The 22,670-nt window shown below is 34.3% G+C and overlaps 1 protein-coding gene across 2 annotated transcripts in view; it reads left to right on the forward strand.

Moving 5' to 3' along the window:
* Nucleotides 1–22,670, forward strand: part of LOC106138934 (uncharacterized) — a 103,994-nt gene that overhangs the window by 76,352 nt on the left and 4,972 nt on the right. Inside the window, exons 3-4 of one of the 2 annotated variants that reach the window (XM_060948501.1) lie at nucleotides 573–730; nucleotides 21,619–21,713. In XM_060948501.1, the coding sequence (XP_060804484.1) occupies nucleotides 695–730; nucleotides 21,619–21,713 (131 nt within the window). In that variant the 5' untranslated portion in view covers nucleotides 573–694. Of the gene's footprint in view, nucleotides 1–572; nucleotides 731–3,223; nucleotides 3,533–21,618; nucleotides 21,714–22,670 lie in introns of those variants that run through there. The other variant, XM_060948500.1, reaches the window with a different exon arrangement.

Below are 22,670 nucleotides of genomic sequence, written 5' to 3' on the forward strand. Positions count from 1 at the left end.
CTGGGCTCGTGTAGTCATTTACAGATGAAAAATAACTCGATAATCAAATATCATTGATAGTTTTTTGTTTTAATGTGAAAAAGTAATGATTTAATAATTTTTTCCGTATAGAAAAAAGTAGGTTAGAACGATGAGTAAGCAGTTATAATGATGATGATAGGTTAAAATATTGAAAAACAAATGCAGTTTGCACCGCCATTATAAAACGTAAGGTGGAACTGATAACACGTTAAAAAAGTATAACTTTTGTAATAAGATAACCGCTGGATAAATCGATGGATATCCTGCTTTTTTTTATAATATATTTACTCCTAAGTGTAATTAACACTTTTCTGAAAACCGCAACTAAATCGGTTCAGCGAAACGCGAGATAATCGCGGACAAACATACGTAACAGAACCAGAGCAATGCGAGCTTCCAGTACGAGTATCAAATATATAGCTCGCGCTGCTGTAAGCCATTTCCCTCAAAATTAAATGTATCATGTTTAAATGAAATCCCGGAAAAACTTCAACTTTTTCATTATTTTTGAATATTTGCAGTTATTAACATTTTCATTTTTTTGTTCCCAGGTGTACGATGAGTCGGCAAAGGTGGTAGAGGTCCGGAGGGCGGGGGGATGCGGCCCGCGCGCGCCCGTCCGTCCGCCGCCTCTGTCACATAGCGGCGCCCGCTACACCGCCGCGCTGCGACTATGCGCATGGCAAGCGCCCTGCCCACTCTGCTCGCGGTAAGAACGACGCTCGGTCGCCCAGGTGCTACAATTGTATGATTACAGTTGTAGTACATGGGTGACGCTCGGTCGCCCAGGTGGTACAGCTGTATGATTACAGTTGTAGTACTTGGGTGACGCTCGGTCGTCCAGGTGCTACAATTGTATGATTACAATTGTAGTACCTGGGTGACGCTCGGTCGCCCAGGTGCTACAATTGTTTGATTACAGTTGTAGTACCTGGGTGACGCTCGGTCGCCCAGGTGCTACAGCTGTATGATTACAGTTGTAGTGCCTGAGCGACCGAGCGGTGCTTGGTGGACCTCAGAGAAACTATAAAAAGTATTCAAATAAAAAAAACAATCAAATTATTATTTATTATTATATACATGACACACCTGATTTTAGAAGAGAATGAGCAGTAGCTCTTATTTTGAATCCACTTGACTAAATACACTACGGGCAGGGTGTTCGTTATGAAAAACAAAACCATGAAGTTTCAACATTTTCTAAACCAGCCTTAGCGGTATATAACGCGCGATGCCGTTTTTATCGCGCACATAACATAACTATGGTTGGTTAGCATTTATGACACGTCATAACATCGCGAGACATGCTGCGAGGGCTGTCAAAGTGTTACCGCAATGTGGTTTGATTGTTAAAGATCAGCATTGGTAAAAAAGAAAGAAGAAGAAGAAGGTTAAAGAAGATTTAGCTGCAGTTACTTAATCATACATACATTCATATGGTCACGTCTATATCCCTTGCGGGGTAGACAGAGCCAACAGTCTTGAAAAGACTGAATAGCCACGTTCAGCTATTTGGCTTAATTGAGATTCAAATAGTGACAGGTTGCTAGCCCATCGCCTAGAAAAGAATCCCAAGTTTGTAAGCCTATACCTTAGTCGCCTTTTACCTTTTTCTTTTTTGTATTGGTGCCGGGAACCACACGGCACTAAATATTTAATCATTGATCGCTCAAACAATTTCTATGTCATACAGAGAATAATAGGACGCATTGATCAAAAAGAATATATACTGGTTTACCTACTAATAGTTTCCGTAAAAAATCAAAGACTTGTAAAATATTAGTTAATGTATCTTCCGAAAAACAAGTGATTAAGTAAATAATGTCCAATTAGTAAAACGAGTTATTGATGGCTGCACGTCGTCGCGTCAGCTGGAATACGTAACTAGTCAGATTTTATTGCCCAGTAAGCAATTAGTAGTTTTTTTTTAAGTAGGCACTGACACATACTTTCACAACGTTATGAATAGACAATGAAATGAAAATTCCTCAGTTAATTTCTCTATCATCTGTTTATCTTGAATTTGAATTTGGAATTTGAATTCTTCTTTCGTTTCATACACGCTCATCACTCCTTACCTTTCGCCACGATATCCTTAATTTCGAAATAGACATTACATAAGATATTTTGAAATTCCTTGCTAGTTCAATAGCTAAAAGATACCTTGATTATATCGGCCAAAAGCCAAACAATAACAAGAACAGGTGTTTGGTACAAATTACAAAATTGTGTACATAACTGTATGTTAATACAATCGATGTATTTGTACAACTGTTCCCGTAAGGTATTTTCCGTCACCACCTCTTTTAACAAATGTTTAATTTTTTTGTGCACCTGTTTACACGTTTAGGAACAAAGTTCAAAAAAAATAACAATATTTCCTAATTTTATAAAAAATCTGCATTTGAACTGATTTTAAACTTTCGCCTTTATTTTCAATACTACAGTTACGAGTATTAAACGCGCGAGTAACGTACCTTTACGAGTATTTTATCTCGGATATTTCGAATCATGTTTCAATGTTCCGTTGTCACCGAGCTTTTAATACCTGGAATATTTATTTTAATCATTTCTTTTATTCTCAGTTGTATGTATAAAGAGTCGCCTGCATAGCTTGCAAAATTGTCATGGGAATCCTTTGTAAACTTGGGATTACCCAAGAAAATGAAAATTAACTTTCTATACGACCCTTTAAGCCTGAGGTGACTAGAAAAGACTTTATTATAAACTCTCTAGTAATAGAGAGTCACTAAAAAGATTTGTTAAGTGATTTTGTCCTCTACCTGTAAAACAAACCTTTTAGAAGTATGTAACACAGATTTTTCAAGTTCCACTAGGGAATCCTTACAGATGATTCAAAATGTCTTCTCCTGGGGAGTCGGCGTACATAGACGTAAACATCCTGGCCGTAAGCCTGTTTATCTATTTATTTGTATAAATCACTGCTCAAGCATAGGTAACCGAAATTTCTCACGTTGAATAAACGTGAACGGAACCATTTATAACTGAAACAAGTTCTTACCGCTCCTATTCCGTAAGTTCTCATGCATATTTTAAAAGCTAGCCGATATTCTCCGTATTGGAATTAGTTTTATCTAGACGACGTGATGAGCAACCATGGCATTCCGACAGTTCAACACATCAAACCTCTTTATCGAATCGAGCAAAACTACACTTCAGTATACTTCCAACCGCCGTGCAATGCGCTAGTCTTGAAAAAAAAATTAGGCGCGTTGTCTACGACCTGTCAAATAAAGCGCGCGCTCAAAATTTAAAAAATGGAATACAAATGCACGAATTAAAATATTTTAACTCTAGTGATGTCCAGTTTTTAACAGTTATAACGATCAGTTACATATTTAATTTTTAAGTGTTAATAATGTCGGAGAGTTGCATAAAATCGTTCCATATATAAACATTTTCAAATGAACGGTGGTGGTGACCTCAAATTTTATGTATGATTTATTCAAGTCCTTGGATAAACTTAATTTTGCTGACGGCAATTAACATGGTGAGTTTCAGTTATTTTTGTATGTTTTACGTAGCAGACTTGGATCACCAAGTAGGTAACTGCTCATTTATATTCAAATTAAGAAGTGATTTAATTAAATGGGTATTTAATTACTTTATTAATTAAATGGGATAATTCCACATTTTTTACGTGTCATATAAAAATAATTACGCAAACTGTGTGACAAGTTTTAAATATCAATCTGTTTTGACTGTTCGTCTTATCCTATGATAATCAACTTTCCTGCAAAAGATTTTGATATTTATACTTTATCAGAAAGTATTACTATTTAAACCAAAATAAGATAAACATAACAGTTACTCCAATGCAAGATGTTAAAAATGTTATGGACTTCAGAAAAATGCAATTAGGTTCTTCAATATGTACACAAAAAAAAACATCTAATGTTAAAAATATAACTGAATAAAATTTTACCAAAAACCGTAGCTATAAAATAAAATTTATTATAATGTGAGAGTTATTATTTTTAAACGCTTTGACAAAAGAAAATATTTTAATATTCCACAATAAAAAAAAATGGCAAACTATAAAACTTGGCAACCGCAAGTACTCATGCGACAGTAAAAAATTTACGTCTCAATGTCTATGGTCAATACTTAGTCATTAAAACGAGTAACGATTTTTAACATTAAATAACGCGTGAACGGAGGGAATGTTTTTTACGATTATTTTATTGTAGCATTGTGTGAAAAACTATTATGTGGGTAATGCGGTTCCTTCCTTATTTTCTCAAGTGCTATTTCAATAAGTTGTTATAATAATTACAATTTAATTTTGTTGATGACGACTTAAGTAAATTAATCTCCGAATTTCTGTTGTGTTGTCCCAAAGTGTAGATTTAATTCTCTTTTTCATCCGTGTCTTGAAAAGACTGTAAGGCCATCTTCAGCTGTTTGGCTTAATGATAGAATTGAGATTCAAATAGTGACAGCTTGCTAGCCCATCGCCTTAAAAAGAATCCCAAGTTTATAAGCCTATCCCTTAGTTGCCTTTTACGACATTCACGGGAAAGAGATGGAGTGGTCCTATTCTTTTTTATAGTAGTGCTGGGAACCACTCGGCACTGAAATGATGAAATTCGCGTAGGTATATATAATTAAGAGTTTGGAGAAGGACATAGGGTTCCATTCATTCCGGTAAAAGCTATAGTTTCCGTGGGATTTGAGAAAAGCCCAGAATCCCGCGGGCGACCCTGCAGGCAAATACTAGTTATGAGTATCATTGAATTTTTGTAGTTAAAATCATAGAATAGAATAGACTTATTTTAAAAATTGGATACAAGGTATCACTTATTGACGTCACATAACTTAAATATTACTAATATAAATTATAACTGCTACCGCTTCCAAAGCGCATATGTAAAAGAAGCGGCGGAACAAACTGCTGCTGTGTAGCACACATAAAATCAAACCTCTATCCTTAATGGAACTAGCTTTATTTCCACTATGCTTATGCGCACCTACAAATGCGCAGAATCTTGTTAACTGCAGATAATAATGAAACAAAAACATAAAACAAATAAGTATTTAAGCAGGAAGTTTTATGTTATTATAATGTTTACATTCATACGATAAATATCAAATAATATATTAGATAAATGATAAAATTCATCATTCATTCATTAATTAATTTCGCCAGTGATTAAATTCCATAGATTCAGTTAATTGGTTATAAAACTTATCTTAGAATATAAATGACCACCTACTATTGGTGTAAATTACTTGTGGATATTACAATATATTATTTTTACGCTTATATATTTTTGTACATACATACATCACGTCTGTATCCCTTGCGGGGTAGACCGAGCCAACATTCTCGACGAAAGTGAGAAGCTACGTTCAGCTGTATCGCTTCATGATGGAATTGAGATTCAAATAGCTAGATTGCTAGCCCATCGCCTAAAGAAGAATGTTATTAGCATTTCCCTTAGTAATCTTTTACGAAATCCATGGGAAGCAGATGGACCGATTTTATTCTTAAGGGCCGTAATCCACATGATTCACTTGCGGAAGAGTTTTTTGTTTGTTAGTTTAACGCGCTAATCTAAGGAACTACTGGTTCGAATTGAAAAATTATTTTTTAGTTGAATAGACTATTTATCGAGGAAGGCTTTAGGCTATATAACATCACGCTGCAACTATAAGGAGCAAAGAAATAATGGAAAATGTGGAACAAAACTGGGAAAATTATTCATCCTTGAGGGCTTCAATGATGCCCAAAATAACTATTCCACGCGGACGAAGTCGCGGGCACAGCTCTAGGCCTATCTATGGGCAATCTCATAATTTGACATCATACATATATTTGCTTGTATTATGACTCATTTTTAAATGAATGTGATCAAATACTTAAATGATGGACAAACTTACTCATTTCCTTCCGACTATAAGTCTTTAATTAACTGCTGCCATGTCAAAAAATCGAGTTGTTTGAAATCGAAACAATACAATCGATTAATGATCGAATTAACTGCGTCTTGTTGAATGCAATCTTCCGTGTCGAGAACAATGGCAGTCAAAATGTTGAACTCTGAAAATGAGTCTGACTCTTATGACTTGGACTTGGTCTTGGACCAGTTCTTTTGACAATGACTTTTCTGAGACCACCCGCCATGCTTTTTAATTTTCATTTCCTTCATTAGTTTGATTTTGACAGTTGACAGTTTGATAAAGTGCTTTGCTACAAATACTGTTTATTTTAGTTAATCTTATCACAATCTCAACTAATACTGAACTAATCTTCTTGAATACATTCTAACATACATATTATCACGTATATACCTTGCAGGGTAGACAGAGTCAACAGTATTAAAAAGACTGAAAGGCCACGTTCAGCTGTTTGGCTTAATGATAGAGTTGAGATTCAAATAGGGACAGGTTGCTAGTCCATAGCCTAAAAAAGAATCTCAAAAACCTATCCCTTAGTCGCCTTTTACGACATCCATGGAAAGGAAATGGAATAGTACTATTTTTTTCTCTATTGGTGCCGGGAACCACACGGCACATGATTAGAAAACCACAGAAAAATCACAGTTAGCCAAAGACTTGCTTAGCTGGAGCCAACGGTAGGTACTGAGGTTTGAATCCAGTAAAAACCAGTCCGAAGTGGCTTCCATGCATGCGGCAAATTGAACCCGTTACTTCCTTAAACCTCCTGAATGGGCCAATAGGTCATGTAATAACTACATATGTCACGTGACCTATTTCAAATGCACAAAGAAGTGTTAGAGTCGATGGTTGAGCGGTTACGTTGTACGCATCGTGCGGTCTAGGCTCGGGGTACGAATCTTTCCTCTGTTCTGAGTAAGAACTTTGAATGCTCAACTATTATTTTTAGGTGATAGAAAATTTCGCGAGAAGACCAAACAAAAAGATAATTTGGATACGGTTTACTTTTAAAAGAGTCTTTGGATATCATTGTAAATACTTGACGTTTCAACTTATAAAACGTAATCATAAATGGTTTTTCCAGAAGCCAGATCAAAGATCAAAGTTTGCCTTTTTTTTAAAATCTACTTTAAATAAGGGTGATGCATATCCTATGACTAGCTGAGCCCGCGTCTACGTCCGCGTGGAACAGTTATTTTTGGCATCATTGAAGCCCACAAGGATGAATAATTTTCCCCGTTTTTCTCACATATTCCATTATTTCTTTGCTCCTTATAGTTTCAGCGTGATGTTATATAGCCTAAAGTCTTCCTCGATAAATGGTCTATACAACGCAAATATTTTTCATTTCGAACCAATAATACCTGAGGTTTGTGCCTTCAAACAAACAAACTCTTCAGCTCTATAATATTAGTATAGATAAGCAAAACACCATAATGTTTTGCTTATCTTTAAGAAAATAATTTAAGAAAAAAATGTAACATACAACCCTATTACGTATCACGAGTAATTTCAGATTTTCCAGTAATTTTCCGTACCATAACATTTTATCAGACGATGACTAGACTATGTTACAAAATATTCAATTATTAAGATTATTAAAAAATGCGATAGGTGATATAAATAATCGGGTTGGTATGCGATTGTATAAAGTTAATTCCATACGTGACACACCCGCCAATTTAATATACGTATTACAAACCACAATAGATAAAAAGTTATTAAAAATCTGCGTTTATTTGTCTTCAGTTACTGATCTCTAGGTATGATGTAGTAAGTAGTGATTTTTATGGTCAACCTTAAGTCCCGGATTCCATTCTCGACCAGACAAAAGGTCGGCTAACGACCTGTCACTATTTGAATCTCAATTCTATCATTAAGCCAAACAACAAAATTTTCAAGCTCTGTCTACCGCGCAATGGGTATAAACGTGATTATTTGTATGCATGAATGTATGTAGTACTCCATAACTCGAGCAAATACACTTGGGAACTAGATCATTGTGTGTGTGATTTATCCAACTTGTCTTTAGTCTTTGGTCTCATAAATTTTCTGATAGCTGATTTTTAATGTCATATAAAACCCTGTTAATTTAGCTATTCAACTACTTACAGGGTGCCTTCACATCAGGCGATTATTGGTCTTGATTTCATTATAAATAAGTTTAGAATAATATTTCAATACATTAATAAGTAAGTACTCCAATGAGAAAAAGTACTCATGAGGCGTGTAATATTGACTTAATAAATAAATAAATAATAAATAAATATATACGGGACAAATTACACGTATTGAGTTAGCCTCGAAGTAAGTTCGAGACTTTTGTTACGAAATACTTAATCATTTTCTTAATCAAGCAATTACAAATTTTACCTCACGGAACATGGCAAAACCACTGCTATAAACTAGTAATTTTTATATTATATCACATGACTCTGAAACGGTAATCGCTCATTGTAGGTTTATTGAACAAAGAAAACTGGTTATTGTGGGGAAATACTCCGAACAGACTGATTAAACATTTATTTCACACTGTAAAATCATAAATAAATTGATTGTAAATATTTCCAAACGATATTGAACAGTGACTTGTAAGTTATTTAATCGGTAGATTCTTATATAAATAATGTAATGCTTGTTTTCCATGGCGGTAGGCAGAGACTTTACGACTTTCTCTTTATAACTTACGATTTTTTAAATTTTTGATTAAGTGCCGTGTGGTTCCCGACATCAAAAGAAAAAAGAATAGGACTATTCTATCTCTTTCCCATGGATGTCGTAAAAGGTCATAAAAATTACGTCTATATCCCTTGCAAGGTAGAATGTACATATATATATGGTTGGTTATACTAGAGACCGGTTCAGTAGTTTTTGCGTGAAAGAGTAACAAACATCCATACATCCATACAAACTTTCGCCTTTATAATAGTAGTAGGATGTATACATCATGAGGGAGTCGAAAGGAAAGTCTATCTGTACAAAGGCGGAGCAAGTCGTAAAAAATATGGCCGCCAATTTTAGCAGGGCGCATGCGTAAAGGAATAGGGACTTGATTGGACGCCTCTTATTGGACAGATGGTTTATTTGTATAGGGATCTGGATTGGATATTTCCTCCTTTTTATGTAATCATTGTGTTATTATGCACAATAGTTTGTGGCGGACGACTGTGTAAAATTCTGCAGTATAGTTTGTTCCGCCGCTTCTTCTACACAAGTCTCGAACCTACTTCGAGGCTAACTCAAACAGTGTGATTTGTCCCTTATATATTTATTTATTTATAATTGAATTCATCGCTTTATTTATGAAAACTCGTCGACTTAGGATCGATTATAAAAATAACCTATACACCACTGCCCATCGATTAAGCGGCATAAAGACAATTTTTCTTCAACTTCACAAAAGGTGTTGATAGACCAAAATACCCATCTTCTCTGAGTCAACTATCCCAATAACATGAATGAACAACGTTTATTTGCTCCCAAATGTTTGCACCTACATCTGATTCAAAGCGCGCCGTCCCAGCCCAATGTTGGGCCAATGTTTGACAAACACAATAGTTTATGTAAGTCATTTGTCCAACACCTCTTGGATCCATTTCCTGTTTGTTAGCGATAAGGGTCTCATCAAACTATGTCGGAATGTTTGTCGAGACTACACTGGTTTTAACCCTTTCCCTGTATTTTTTTTTCACCTTTCTGGACTTAAGTATTCGTTATTTTGAGTCTTAAGCAACAGATAACTTGATTTATTTGTCACAACTTTTTCAAAATTATTATTGTTAAATTTCGAAAGAAAAAAATTAATGTTAATTTTCGGTTAATTAAAGTTAAATTCAAATTTGGAAAAAAATAGTATTCTGTTGGAGCAGGTCCGGGGACTACGGTAAATGTCTTAGACATTATAGTTAACGAAATACAAATACACGTGTCAATAGCTAAATTTAAATTTGGAATTCCCAAATGGTAGAAATTAGTGATTAAAGTGGGCAGTACAAGAAAACGCAAATTTCACACGTAAGGACCCAATAATAATAATGTTATTATAAAAAAACTGTAAACCACGAAACAAACTAACAAATAACGACTCATTCCAACAAAAACAAAGAATTACAACCATGTTTCCAGTCTCGTAACTGCACCCAACATAGAGTTGTCACAGCCACATTCAGCTGTCAAACAATTCACCCCGATTGCCACTTAAATTGCAAATTAGCACAATACAATATAGCTTTTATTATTTATAAGGTAAAGTGTACACCGACTGTAAATTAATGTTGGTTTGTGCGACAAAATCGCCGTTTTTGATCGTAATTTATCAAGTTGTGTAAATCTTGGCATGTTTGAAGTGGCAACCCTTTTAGTGTTTTATAAATTTTACGGCCCGTTTCACACGTAGCGACTTCTTGTGTTTCACGCGAGCAGCCGTCGCAACGCTTTCAATTTTATACAAAGTCTGAGCAGAAATTATTATTCTAGATCGTATATTGTAGAACTAGATTCGTATACCTATTTAGAGAATACTTTATCTAATACATTTGCACGGCTTAACTGATTGCATGCAAGGTCGGTGTGATTAACATTTTACATGCACAAATCCTATAAATACCTGCTTAATTTTATATCTTGAAATTTTGCATAATATCGCTAAAAGACGACAACGTAACGTATCTTGATCAAATTAAGGACGTCCTGGTAAAGGGTCAGGTCAAAAGTACCCGAAACCGCCGAGCTTGTATGAAGAGAGTTATGAATGTGGATGAAGCGAAGGAAGTATGCAGAGATCGTGGCAAGTGGAAAGAGGTAGTCTCTGCCTACCCCTCCGGGAAAGAGGCGTGATTTTATGTATGTATGTAATAACGTAACATATAATCACGTCTATATCCCTTGCGGGATAGACAGAACCGTCAGTCTTCAAAAGACTGAAGGGCTAGTTCAGCACTTTGGCTTAATGATAGAATTGAGATTCAAATAGTGTCAGGTTGCTAGCCTTTCGCCTATAAGAAGATTCTAAAGTATCTTATCCCTTAGTCGCCTTTTTCTACATTCATGGGAAAGAGACCAATAGAAAAAAGAATAGGACCACTCCATCCTATTCTTTTTCCTATTGGTGCCGTAAACGATAAATTCTCAGATTATTTAAGGTCTGACTTAGACCTGTCTTTGTGTTAAATTCCAAAGGAGTCATCACAAATCAGAAAGAAATCAAAATATGGATACTATGGATAAATTGGTTGCACACAATTATCATAAATTTAACCGTAGCACGGATCTTAAACCCATAAATCCAAGACATGTAGTAGGAACGAACGTGTTTAACTCTAATCGTGTAAGAGAATGCTTCTTCAGATACCAATATATCAAAGGACAAATTCATGGGAACTATTATTGAAACTGGTGAGTCACTCAAATCGAGCGATACGTATGATTTCGCCGTCGTTATGGGTACTTATATCGAATATGAGTACAAAGCAATCTGTTTGACAGAAACATTAAATTAAAATCGACGCCTGCGTTTATTTAAAAGTGTATAGTATATAAATCTCTATTAATATATTTTTCATTGATCCTTATAATAATGCCAAACTATTAAGGCCTGACTAAAGAAAGTGTTCACGATCTTTTCAAATTTTCTAAGATTCCTCATAACTCATTACTTGTTTAAGCATTTTATTTTACTAGAAACTTGATGTATTAAGTTCCAGTTATAATTATATTTTTTTAAATATTTGAACCTTATCACACGTGTATCTTATTTTAGGCGATGGGCTAGCAGCCTGTCACTATTTGAATTTCAATTCAATTATTAACCCACACAGCTGAACGTGACCTATCAGTCTTTTCAAGACTGTTGACTCCGTCTTCCCCGCAAGGTATATAGAAGTGATTATATATATTTATTTATATATCGTACGTATCCACCTCGCCAGTATTAAATGAGTCACTAGTTTCGAAATAGCTGCCCTAGTTGAAAAGAATATATTTAAGCGACTAGTGAACTTACCGATATAACACTAATGGGTGTTATAAGTAAAAGGAGATAAGTAACAAAATACATTTAGATCACAGGACATTAGTCAAACTAAATGTATAATAGACGCAAGCGATAGAAACGGTGATTCATTTTTGTAACAATGTTTTGGTAGTTTGATTATTTAACTGTATTTTATTATTTAACTTTCATCCGTTGAGACGCATGCGCAAATTAAGCGCTATCTACAAACAGCGCCAAATTTATTGCCATCTAAAAACATGCAATGTAATTTGCGCCACCTTCAAAAAGCAACGAGTTTAACGCCACCCACAAATAAATACATTTCTTAAATCCCATGGGAATAGTTGTTTTTTTTTACCGGGATTAAGAGTATGTCCTTCTGCAGACTCTTTATTATATACGTGATATTTTAAGTAGATTAATTCTGGATATAACTCATCTACTCCCTTTCGAATGTATAATATTGGTTGGGAAATTGGGTCGAAATATTCAAACAAGGACAAATGTGACAATCTCTTTGTTCTATTCATTATAATATAACCATAATCAATAACTTTCTACGAATTTGTAGTTTCTACGAACGTACCTTGATCAAATAAGGAAGTCCTGACAAAAAGACAGTCAAGAGTACCCGAAACCTCCGAGCTTGCATTAAAGTTTAGAATGAGGATGAAGCGAAAGAAGTATGCAGAGATCGTGGCAGGTGGAAAGATGTAGTGCGATGAACAAATGAACTAATCGAATTATATAAAATCAAATCATACCTAAATTAAATTGGACTTAACCGTTTGCCGTTCCATACTTAATTTTGCTATACCCTACGTGGTTCATGTTGAACCCATTATAAAAACATTGACTATTGTAGTAATTAGAACTGAAATGTAGAATAGAATAGGTTCATTTTCAAAATTGGATACAAGGTATCACTTATTGACGTCACATCACTTAAATCTAATTATAACTACTTACTACCGCTTCCAAAGCGCATGTGTAGAAGAAGCGGCGGAACAAACTACTCTGCAGCATTTTCATCGGACGTCAATTTACAAATATAGATCTCTTAAAACTACATCGTGGACGAATGCACATTGTCTCTACATTAAAAAACATGAAATAATGTAGAACTAAATGATATTCAATAAATGAATTGATATTGAAATTGTTGTCTTTGCCAACCCCTCCGGGAAAATGGTGTGGATTTTATGTATGTATGTATTTGTTAGTTAATGAAACAGGTTCCCCTTCAACTTGCAGTATGCTGTACATTGCGTTCAGTATAATCCCCAGGTTGTTTGACAGTCAATTCTCCATGGAACGGATTTGTGTCCCGATCTTACTATGAAATCGCAACGTGTTTTCGTAAGCAGTTGCGTTGATGATGACGTTAAAATAAATTGAAACTTATGATTTGAAATGTATGGTCCAATCTTGTTTGACGTTGCTGCGAACGAGAATCGTGGAGCCTTTAGGTGGTATGAATCTTGTTGGGTTATTGATTTTGTTTTAAATTGCTGCTTTGTCGAAAAGTATCGAAGCGCTTATAGTTTGTAAGATATTATGTATATGTAAAAAAAATTTAGAGAGTTTAGGGTGCTTAAACTCTCTAATTTTTTTTTACATATACCTAATTATATATTAATTGGCCATTATTGATCGTACAGTGGCAGGGTGAGTTTTGACTAACTGACTTAAGCACATGTACTTAGACTGAAGATAATTTATAAATATAAAAACGAAAACACACTTATCATGAAATCTCAAAAATTATTGATCCAATAAAGAAGAAATTTGGCGGGAAGGCAGATTTTAACTAGGCCACGTGCGCTAATAAAGGATTTTTAGAAATTCCCGCAGGAACGGAAGATAACAGGACTTTTCGTTTTCTGTGGGCGGTTTAACTATATTATAAATGGTCCTTGCTTATATTCATCGTCATCAATCGTAAATAACGAAACATACATACATATAATCACGTCTATATCCCTTGCGAGGTAGATAGAGCTAACAGTCTTGTAAAGACTGATAGGCCACGTTCAGCTATTTGGCTTTAAGATAGAATTGAGATTCTAATAGTGACGGGTTGCAACCCATCGCCTAAAAGAAGAATCCCAAGTTTATATGCCTACCTCTTAGTCGCCTTTTACGACATCCATGGGAGAGTGATACAGTGGTCCTTTTATTTTTTCTATTTGGTGCCGGGAACCACACGGCACTGCCGGGAACCATACGGCACTGTCGGGAACCACACGGCACTAAATAATAAAATAAATAACGAAAAAAGAACGAAAATCGTTGTAATTCAATAGTAGGCACTCGATTTCCTTCGGTTGTCTTGCAAACCGATATTAATCTGACAAGGAATGTCCTACTTAACAAGCTTGATTATACTTAAGGAGTTAAGGATATGGCACCCTTAGAAAATATTATTGCGAATCTGTATTCGAAATGCACCTTGCAAAATAGAATTGATTTCCACATGCATACATATAATCACGTCTTTATTCCTTGCGGGGGAGACAGGGCCAACAGTCTTGAAAAGACTGATAGGTCACGTTCAGCTTATGGCTATATTGACTTAATGATGGAATTCAGATTCAAATAGTGACAGACTGCTAGCCCATCGCCTAAAAGAAGAATCCCAAGTTTATTAGCCTTTTCCTTAGTCGCTCTTACGGCACCCATAGTAAAGATATGGAGTGGTCCTGTTCTAATGTGCCGGGAACCACACAATCACTTGCTCTCGCTCTTTTTGACATTCCTCTCTTTTTCTCTTCCATATTTATTGCCAGTAGCATTATTTGCTCAATACAAATTATCATTTACAAATCGTTTATCACTTTCCCATCATTATCCCACGCAATTATATTCAAATTCGCGCCCTACCTCGTTATCGATCACGTCAATCGATTGAATACAATCGATGCAAAATCGTGTCTGACAAACGATCGATTAGCAATTTGATTTCTCATAGGGCCTTTTGAAATATTTTTCATGTCATTCGACAATAAGTTTGGTTCATTATGTTTGTATGATTAGTGTTCAAATGTGTTTGTTGGTCTCACTGTCGTGACAATTCTCAATCAAAGTGAACTCTTATAAACTTGGGATTTATTTATTGGCTCTTTTGGGCTATAAACTGTCACTATTTCTGACACCCGAGTCCGTCTAGCCATTCGGCAAAACGTGGCCGTTTGTACTAATTAATTCTGTGTAATATATAAAGTATAAACACGGGACTTGTGTATGTACATCCTAATCATATCTCGAATGTCACGGAATATAAATCCTAGTTTACCTGTGCACGGTTCTAATCGATTGCAGAGTTTATCGATTCTGGTGACAATCGATCGTTTCGCTCGATTGACGGCTACATTGTTCTTGATTGAAGCCGATTGTGTTCTTGATGTATATTAGTTTGTGATTCATGATATATATAAATATATATATGGATGGATGTCGTTCCAAACTTGGGATTCTTCTTTAGGCGATAGGCTAGCAACCAGTCACTATTTGAATCTCAATTCTATAATTAAGCCAAACAGCTGAATGTGGCCCATCAGTCTTTTAAAGTAAAAAAAAGTCTTTGACCACCTCGCAAGGGATATAGACGTAATTCTATGTATGTAGAAAAAAATCTCAAAAAAATGCCGTAACTCGGTTAATTAAGACGCATGAGTTTAGTTTAAAAGTGTTTTTGAATATTCCCAAGCAAGAAAATCCACAGGCTAAAGCTTATACATTCAAGCTATAGTAGTCACAGTAAATCATGACAATAAAACACATCTCAAAATGGATTTAAATGACGTTTACGCTGCTCCACAAACACAGTCTAGATTCCAACAATTAATACTAACGTTTATTGCTCCGGTTTCTGCATTGACGCAGGCGAAACCAGGTGCCGTGGCTAGTTCATACACTCAGCGGGAGGTGGGCCCAATTTTATTTGTGGTTACAAGGCGAACCGGCTGATTTTCAATTAATCAATCTTAAGGATGCATAATTTTTTGCAAATTTTTACAGTTAGTGACATTAATTGTTTGTTAACTCTTTATTCTACATTAGCTGTGCCCTTCGTCCGCGTGGAATAGTTATTTTACATTTCCCATTATTTCTTCGCTCCTAAAAATTGCAGCGTGATGTTATATAGCCTTAAGCCTTCCTCGATAAATGATCTATTCAATACAAAAATAATTTTTCAATTCGTACCAGTAGTTCCTGAGATTAGCGCGGTTAACAAACTCTTTAGCTTTATAATATTAGTATAGATTAAAATTATAGATATCAAAGTCATTTAATAACTCTAATACAGTCTATAACTTAGCAATTTTATTCAATGCCTTATTATTTTGTTATCACAAGTTCTATAGTAAATAGCGTCTTCATTATCTTTATTATTCGAAAACTGATCAATTTTTTAAATTTACATATTTATTCTCCATTGACCTTTGTGATATTTTCTCGAATTGTTCAAAACTGGAATCGACGATTTCAAATCAAATTCTCAATAATCGATTCATAGAACTAATATCTAAGTATACATAATCATGGTATCATTGATTTTATCGTATAAAAAAACCAAAAGTGTCATATGATAGACTGACAGCTTTATTAATTTTAATAAATATTTACATTTCCAATCTTTTCATCTATGACGTGACTAAATTATTAAAATTCTATTTGGTTCTTACGATAAGAAATTTCGTCAGGCCATCAAATCTCATATAACTTTTGGAAAACTGTTTGAATTAACTGTTTATTTAAAATTCCAGGCCTATCTGCATCTATATTTGATGTTTTTGCATAATTTTAGTCTGTGGTAATTTCATTCATCTAATGAGAAATACTTACTGTTTTAATGTTCTTCCAACTACGAGTAGCATTCTAAATGGAATCGTCTGAATTTAGTTTGGAATAATTTTCTAGTTAGAAATAAGTAGTGGAGTTACCTACTTTTTTCTTATTTTCTATCATGAATAATGAAACAAAAAATATAAGTTGAATAAACTCATTATCATAAGAATGCTTCAATTCTATTGTTTTTCACTTACGTCCTTATTTTAATTTTACTTGACACTGCATGTGCGTGAACTTTTCATTTGGAATATCAACAATAATTCTAATCTCAAGAGATTTTTCTATTTTGTAAATCATACTTTAAATTTTTTTTATTTATAAATAGTATAATAAACGCAAAAATATTAAATCAGCTATGAAAAATTAAGTCGAAATTAATAACCAAATGTCACTGAAAAAAAATAATATTTAAATCTCAATCATAATTCCATAATTTTTCGAATGTACGATGTCTTTACTTGTCTGTGTGTCACGAAACCCTTACCGGTTCATAATCTCCCATTCGCATGCGCCGCCGATCAACATTTTTATGACCCCTCGTCTCATAGTGTCGGTATAGACTTCATTACTTCATCACTATATCAATAAATTACATCGGTACCGCTTCCACCTAATAAAAGATTTAAAAAAAGATCTACTTTATACTTCAAACAGTTAAATGTTATGTCTAGCACGCCCTTAACTGACAGCATGCATGGAAAGATTAAATGAAGATGAAGTAGAAGTACGCAGACATCATGGCAAGTGGAAAGATGAGGCTCTGTCTAACACGCCGGAAGAGTTAACATACAATTTAGTAAATGATATAAATAAAACCAGAATAAACACTAGACAAAATTAACAAAGTCAGCGCCTTTGTACATGAATTCAAAATATAAGTATACCACATTATGCAAATAAATTAAAAACCAATGGTCAAGATATAATTAAGGCATTTAATAAGTCAAAATTTGTGTGAAAATCAATGTCATGCACTAAAATATCAGAAACAACTATGTCCAAAATACCTGAACATTCACGTATCAACCTCTTCTCACCGAATTCAGACCAGTTTAGAGACATATCCTTAACACTTTTATCTAATTTATTAACATTATTTCCCTTATGGTTATGTTCTTTTAATAAACTATCGCTATAACGTCTTTTGTTATCAGTAGCTGTACGAATTGCCTCATTAGTATTGTGGTTTTATGATTCTGGTCCACGAATCTATATGAGCTATTAATTAAGTGACCTTTCTGCGTTTTCAACATCTATTATAAATTTATTAAGCATTCAATTAGGTGTCTGACTAGATGATTTGATTTTTGACAAAACTTGATTGTAATTAATTTGTTTTTGAATTTGAATTAATAATTTATATTAATACATGGATGATTCAATCATTAGTCGTGTTATTGGTTTCCGCAGTGTGGAAAACGATCGCTAATCTCTTCCTGAAAATGAAGAAGAAGTTGATAACTTACAATTGCAATAAAATTCTTATTACTGTCAAATTAAGGCGGTTGAACGTAAAATCTTCCTTATAATTACATTTACTCTTCTAAATAGGAATTTGGTTAGACAGAGCCCAAGGTATTACGCAAATGGCACAGTTCTACATAAGCCTGTAGACTGTTAAATTCTAGATAAATAATCACAATTTGTGACAATAATCTGACAATATGATAAAAACGCCATATAGGTGAGATCGTAAATACTTTAATCCGTGGGCGTTGGCTCACCTCTTATCCTTCTTCAGACTATCATATAATTTTTAGTACAAAATATGCTTATATTAATAAAGCTATAACTCGAATAAGTACTCATTTAATATCCAGTTTCATACCTTCTGTTTTATCTATCTTTGCTTGGCGACAATTCCTTTTTTTTATTAATTTTGCTCGAAGGCACACCACTATAATCCTCATTTTACTGTTTAGCCAACCTTTAAAATATAACGACAATCCGGCGCTAATCCAGGCAAGTTCATTGAAAACGTTATTCCTGAGTCTGTGAGGTCGTAAAAGAGTCGTATAAGACTCGTATAAAGTCAAGTTCAACGCACCAGCTGTGGCGCTAGGGAAAGCCAAGATATTAATAATATTAAAAATTAATGGACTTGCATGAGACTATGGTCCTGTGGGAAGTTTAGTTTATTTTGGCATATCCAAAGAAATCGTTTTAATATGAGATTAATTTCGATGTCTATGGTCAAAACTGTTTTAGATAGACAAACAGTAACAGATAATAATCTGCTTAAACAGTATTCCCATATAAATTAGCTACTATTTTGGCTGATTTGTATTAGGTCTTACCTCTTAATTCTTATTATACTATGTCGTTTTCTTGATCACTATACTTACTGGGGCCTTATCTAAAAAAAATACAATAACTGGCAGTGATTTTAGAGAGTCACGTGTGAAGAAAAATTTTCATACTATGTTGTTGGAAGGTAATGTGACACTGATTTTGAAATTTATAATGTAGTTCACAATTTATCTTTTACTCGCCTTCTTCAACATTACCAAATTCTTTCCATAATACAACAGTAAAACATTGCTAGGCTCAATTTTGTGTTGAATTTCGTCAGCCTGCAAATGACGTACGTCAATCAATGACTGCTTACCTAATGTTTGATTAATTAAATGAATCTTCAATGGGTCAGACATTCCGCTATTAATTATACACCTCATAAAATCTCTATAAATTATTAATAATTTATTAATGATCGTCCAACCTTTCCATGGATAGAGTCACAAAATAACTTACGAAATACAGAGACAAGGAAGCTGAAGATAGTTTAGACCCATTGGAATTATAAGTCTTAATTTTCTGGGTAATAATATAATATAATTTTACCATGTTTTCCTGTTTCTTAACATGATATTATAGTTACTTTTCAGATGTACCCATGAAAGTTAATTTAAATGATAAGTTCTTTTTATTCCTGAAATATATTTATACATTTTTAAAACAAGCCAAACGGTCTTAAAACATAAGATGTTATAAAGTATAAAGAATAATTTCGAAAAGTTTACCCCAGAAACCGTAGCGAAAGATATACGTTTAAATGGGATATCGGAAATATACGAGGGCGTTTCTTAAGAAACTAGTTCAGTTCTATAACGTAAATGTCCTATTTTGTACTTATTCGTACCGAACTCATTTAACGAGAGAATAGAATCTTCATTTGCTGGAGTTATTTCGGACGTACACAACATTAAAACCCAATCACCTAGTGCACGCACCGCATTTAGATTTCGCGGTAAAGTATCAAGATTGATAGATGTGGGTCGCAGTATGACGAACTATAATCACGTCGTTTGACTTGAGTTACTACTATAGGCTACAGGTTCATATTGCGAATAATTATTGTTAATAACGAAATTTCTCACAGATAATTTTTTAACAGGCCAAACTTTATCTGTGTCATATTTATTTGAAATTTATAGTACAGTAATCTTTCAAATGAAAATATTAAAACGTTCTATAGGTAAGTTCACTTTTTTTTCAACTAACAAATGCGTTACTTTAACAAAGTTATTTTTAATGTAATGCAGTATTTTATTTAATGAAGATAAGCAATAAAAAACTGGATGTAAATAATAATAATATCGTTAATAATCGTAAATTGTACGGGAAACCTTATTTCTCTCGGTACATTCAGTTTATTGCATAAGGTGTACCTCAAGGAGGTATCTTAGGCTAATATTGCAAATTCATAATGTGTAATTTATCTTGCTCAATTTGAGACTATTCCAGGCTTCTAGACATTACCGTTATGATTGTCACCAGTCGTGCAGTTAGTAGGGGTCACGTTTTGACGTGAACCAAATCCACGGCATTGTTTTGTCTATCAATACCTCAACCTTACTTGCCGGAACACTAATTCAAGATCTAATTTAAACTTTATTCCTTTCTATTAAGAAATGGAATTGATTAACTGAAAATACCGAGAGATTAGTGTTTCGTTAATGAAAAGTAAACTGATTTGATTTCATAATATTGTTGCAGCCACACTAGTGTTTGGTAATCTAGTGTTTCATACGTTTGATGTGATTAAATTGCTATGGCCACCTCTGAGAAAACAGATTCTGTCATGATTTTGATTAAATTTTGTACGTAATAATGTTATTATTGACTGAAATTTGAATTTGATGTCATTGTAAAAAAATCCTATTAAGTTTACATATCAGATTTGTCCTGCTGATAAGAAACTTTCTATAGTATTATTTTAACTTTATGTAATAAAATAATTTTACATTTTATTTACAAATAGGTACCTATTTGGTTTAATTGTATGGAAATAAGCATGAAGCCAAATGATACTAGGTTAATTGACTAACATGAGAGTACTTAAGATTTGAAGCAAAAATTTGTTTCTGATTATAATTATCTATTAAATTGGGAACGAGAAGTGATACCACTGATACACTCAATGTTTTTTTTTCTTCGGTACATGTCGTCTTTTTGACGACATCAATATTAAAGAGATGATCAACACAAAAAACTTTTCGCACATTTCTTGACAACTTCAGATGATATTTTTATGTACTTACTTTACAAACTTGGTGAAGTGTTACCTATAGTGGTTACCTATAGCTATATTTTTTAAGTAAGACTAACAACAGATAGGCTAATCTTGGAATTCTTCTTTTAGGCGATGGGCTAGCAACCTGTTACTATTTGAATCTCAATTCTATCATTAAGCCAAAAAGCTGAACGTGACCTATCAGTCTTTTCAAGGCTTTTGGCTCTGTCTACCCCGCAAGGGATAAAGACGTGATTATATGTATATATGTTTATTTTCTAAGACAATTAGATGAATACATTTGTATAATTTGCAGGTGCTGTGTGGTGCAGTGGCGGGCGCGGGCGAGCTGATGAGCAACACGAGCCGCGTGCGGCGCTCCCCACAGCCACACCACTCACATCGCATACAGTGAGTACTCTTGCTGGTTTCTGGTCTCCTGGTAGAATAACTAGTCCTTACTCGTATTTTGCATCTAGTTCTTATTATTTTTTTTCATATTATTTTTTATGCCTTAAAAGTATTACAATATTATTTAAATCAACACAGCCACACCACTCACATCGCATACAGTAAGTACTCTAGCGTATTTATGATCTCCTGGTAGAAATTACTAGTTCTTACTAGTCTTTCGCATCTATTTCTACTTCCTCATAGTATTTTTTGTGCCTTAAAAGTATAATCATAATATTATTTAAATCAACACAGCCACACGACTCACATCGCATACAGTAAGTACTCTTGCGTATTTCTGGTATCCTGGTAGAAATAACTAGTCCTTACTACTCTTTTCAATCTGCTTCTACCATTTCAAATTACCAGCGATGAATTATTATAATAATGATATTATTTGCTGGCGAGCTGATGAGCAACACGAGCCGAGTGCGGCGCTCCCCACAGCCACACCACTCACATCGCATACAGTGAGTACTCTTGCGTACTTATGATCTCCTGGTAGATACTCTTTTCGATAAATTTTTGTGCCTTAAAAGTATTATAATGATATTATTTGCGGTCGAGCTGATGAGCAACGCATCGCATACAGTGAGTACTCTTGCGTACTTCTGATCGCCTGGTAGATACTCTTTTGCATCTGCTTCTACCTTTTCAAATTACCAGCGATAAATTTCCCTCCCTCCCCACAGCCACACCACTCACATCGCATACAGTGAGTACTCTTGCTGGTTTCTGGTCTCCTGGTAGAATAACTAGTCCTTACTACTCTTTTGCATCTGCTTTCTACCTTTTCAAATTACCAGCGATGAATTTTTGTGCCTTAAAAGTATTGTCATAATATTATATAAATCAACACGATCTGCGTGCGGCGCTCCCATAGCCACAGCACTCACATCGCATACAGTAAGCACT

This window comes from Amyelois transitella, chromosome 16 (assembly GCF_032362555.1).
Source record: "Amyelois transitella isolate CPQ chromosome 16, ilAmyTran1.1, whole genome shotgun sequence".
NCBI lineage: Eukaryota > Metazoa > Arthropoda > Insecta > Lepidoptera > Pyralidae > Amyelois > Amyelois transitella.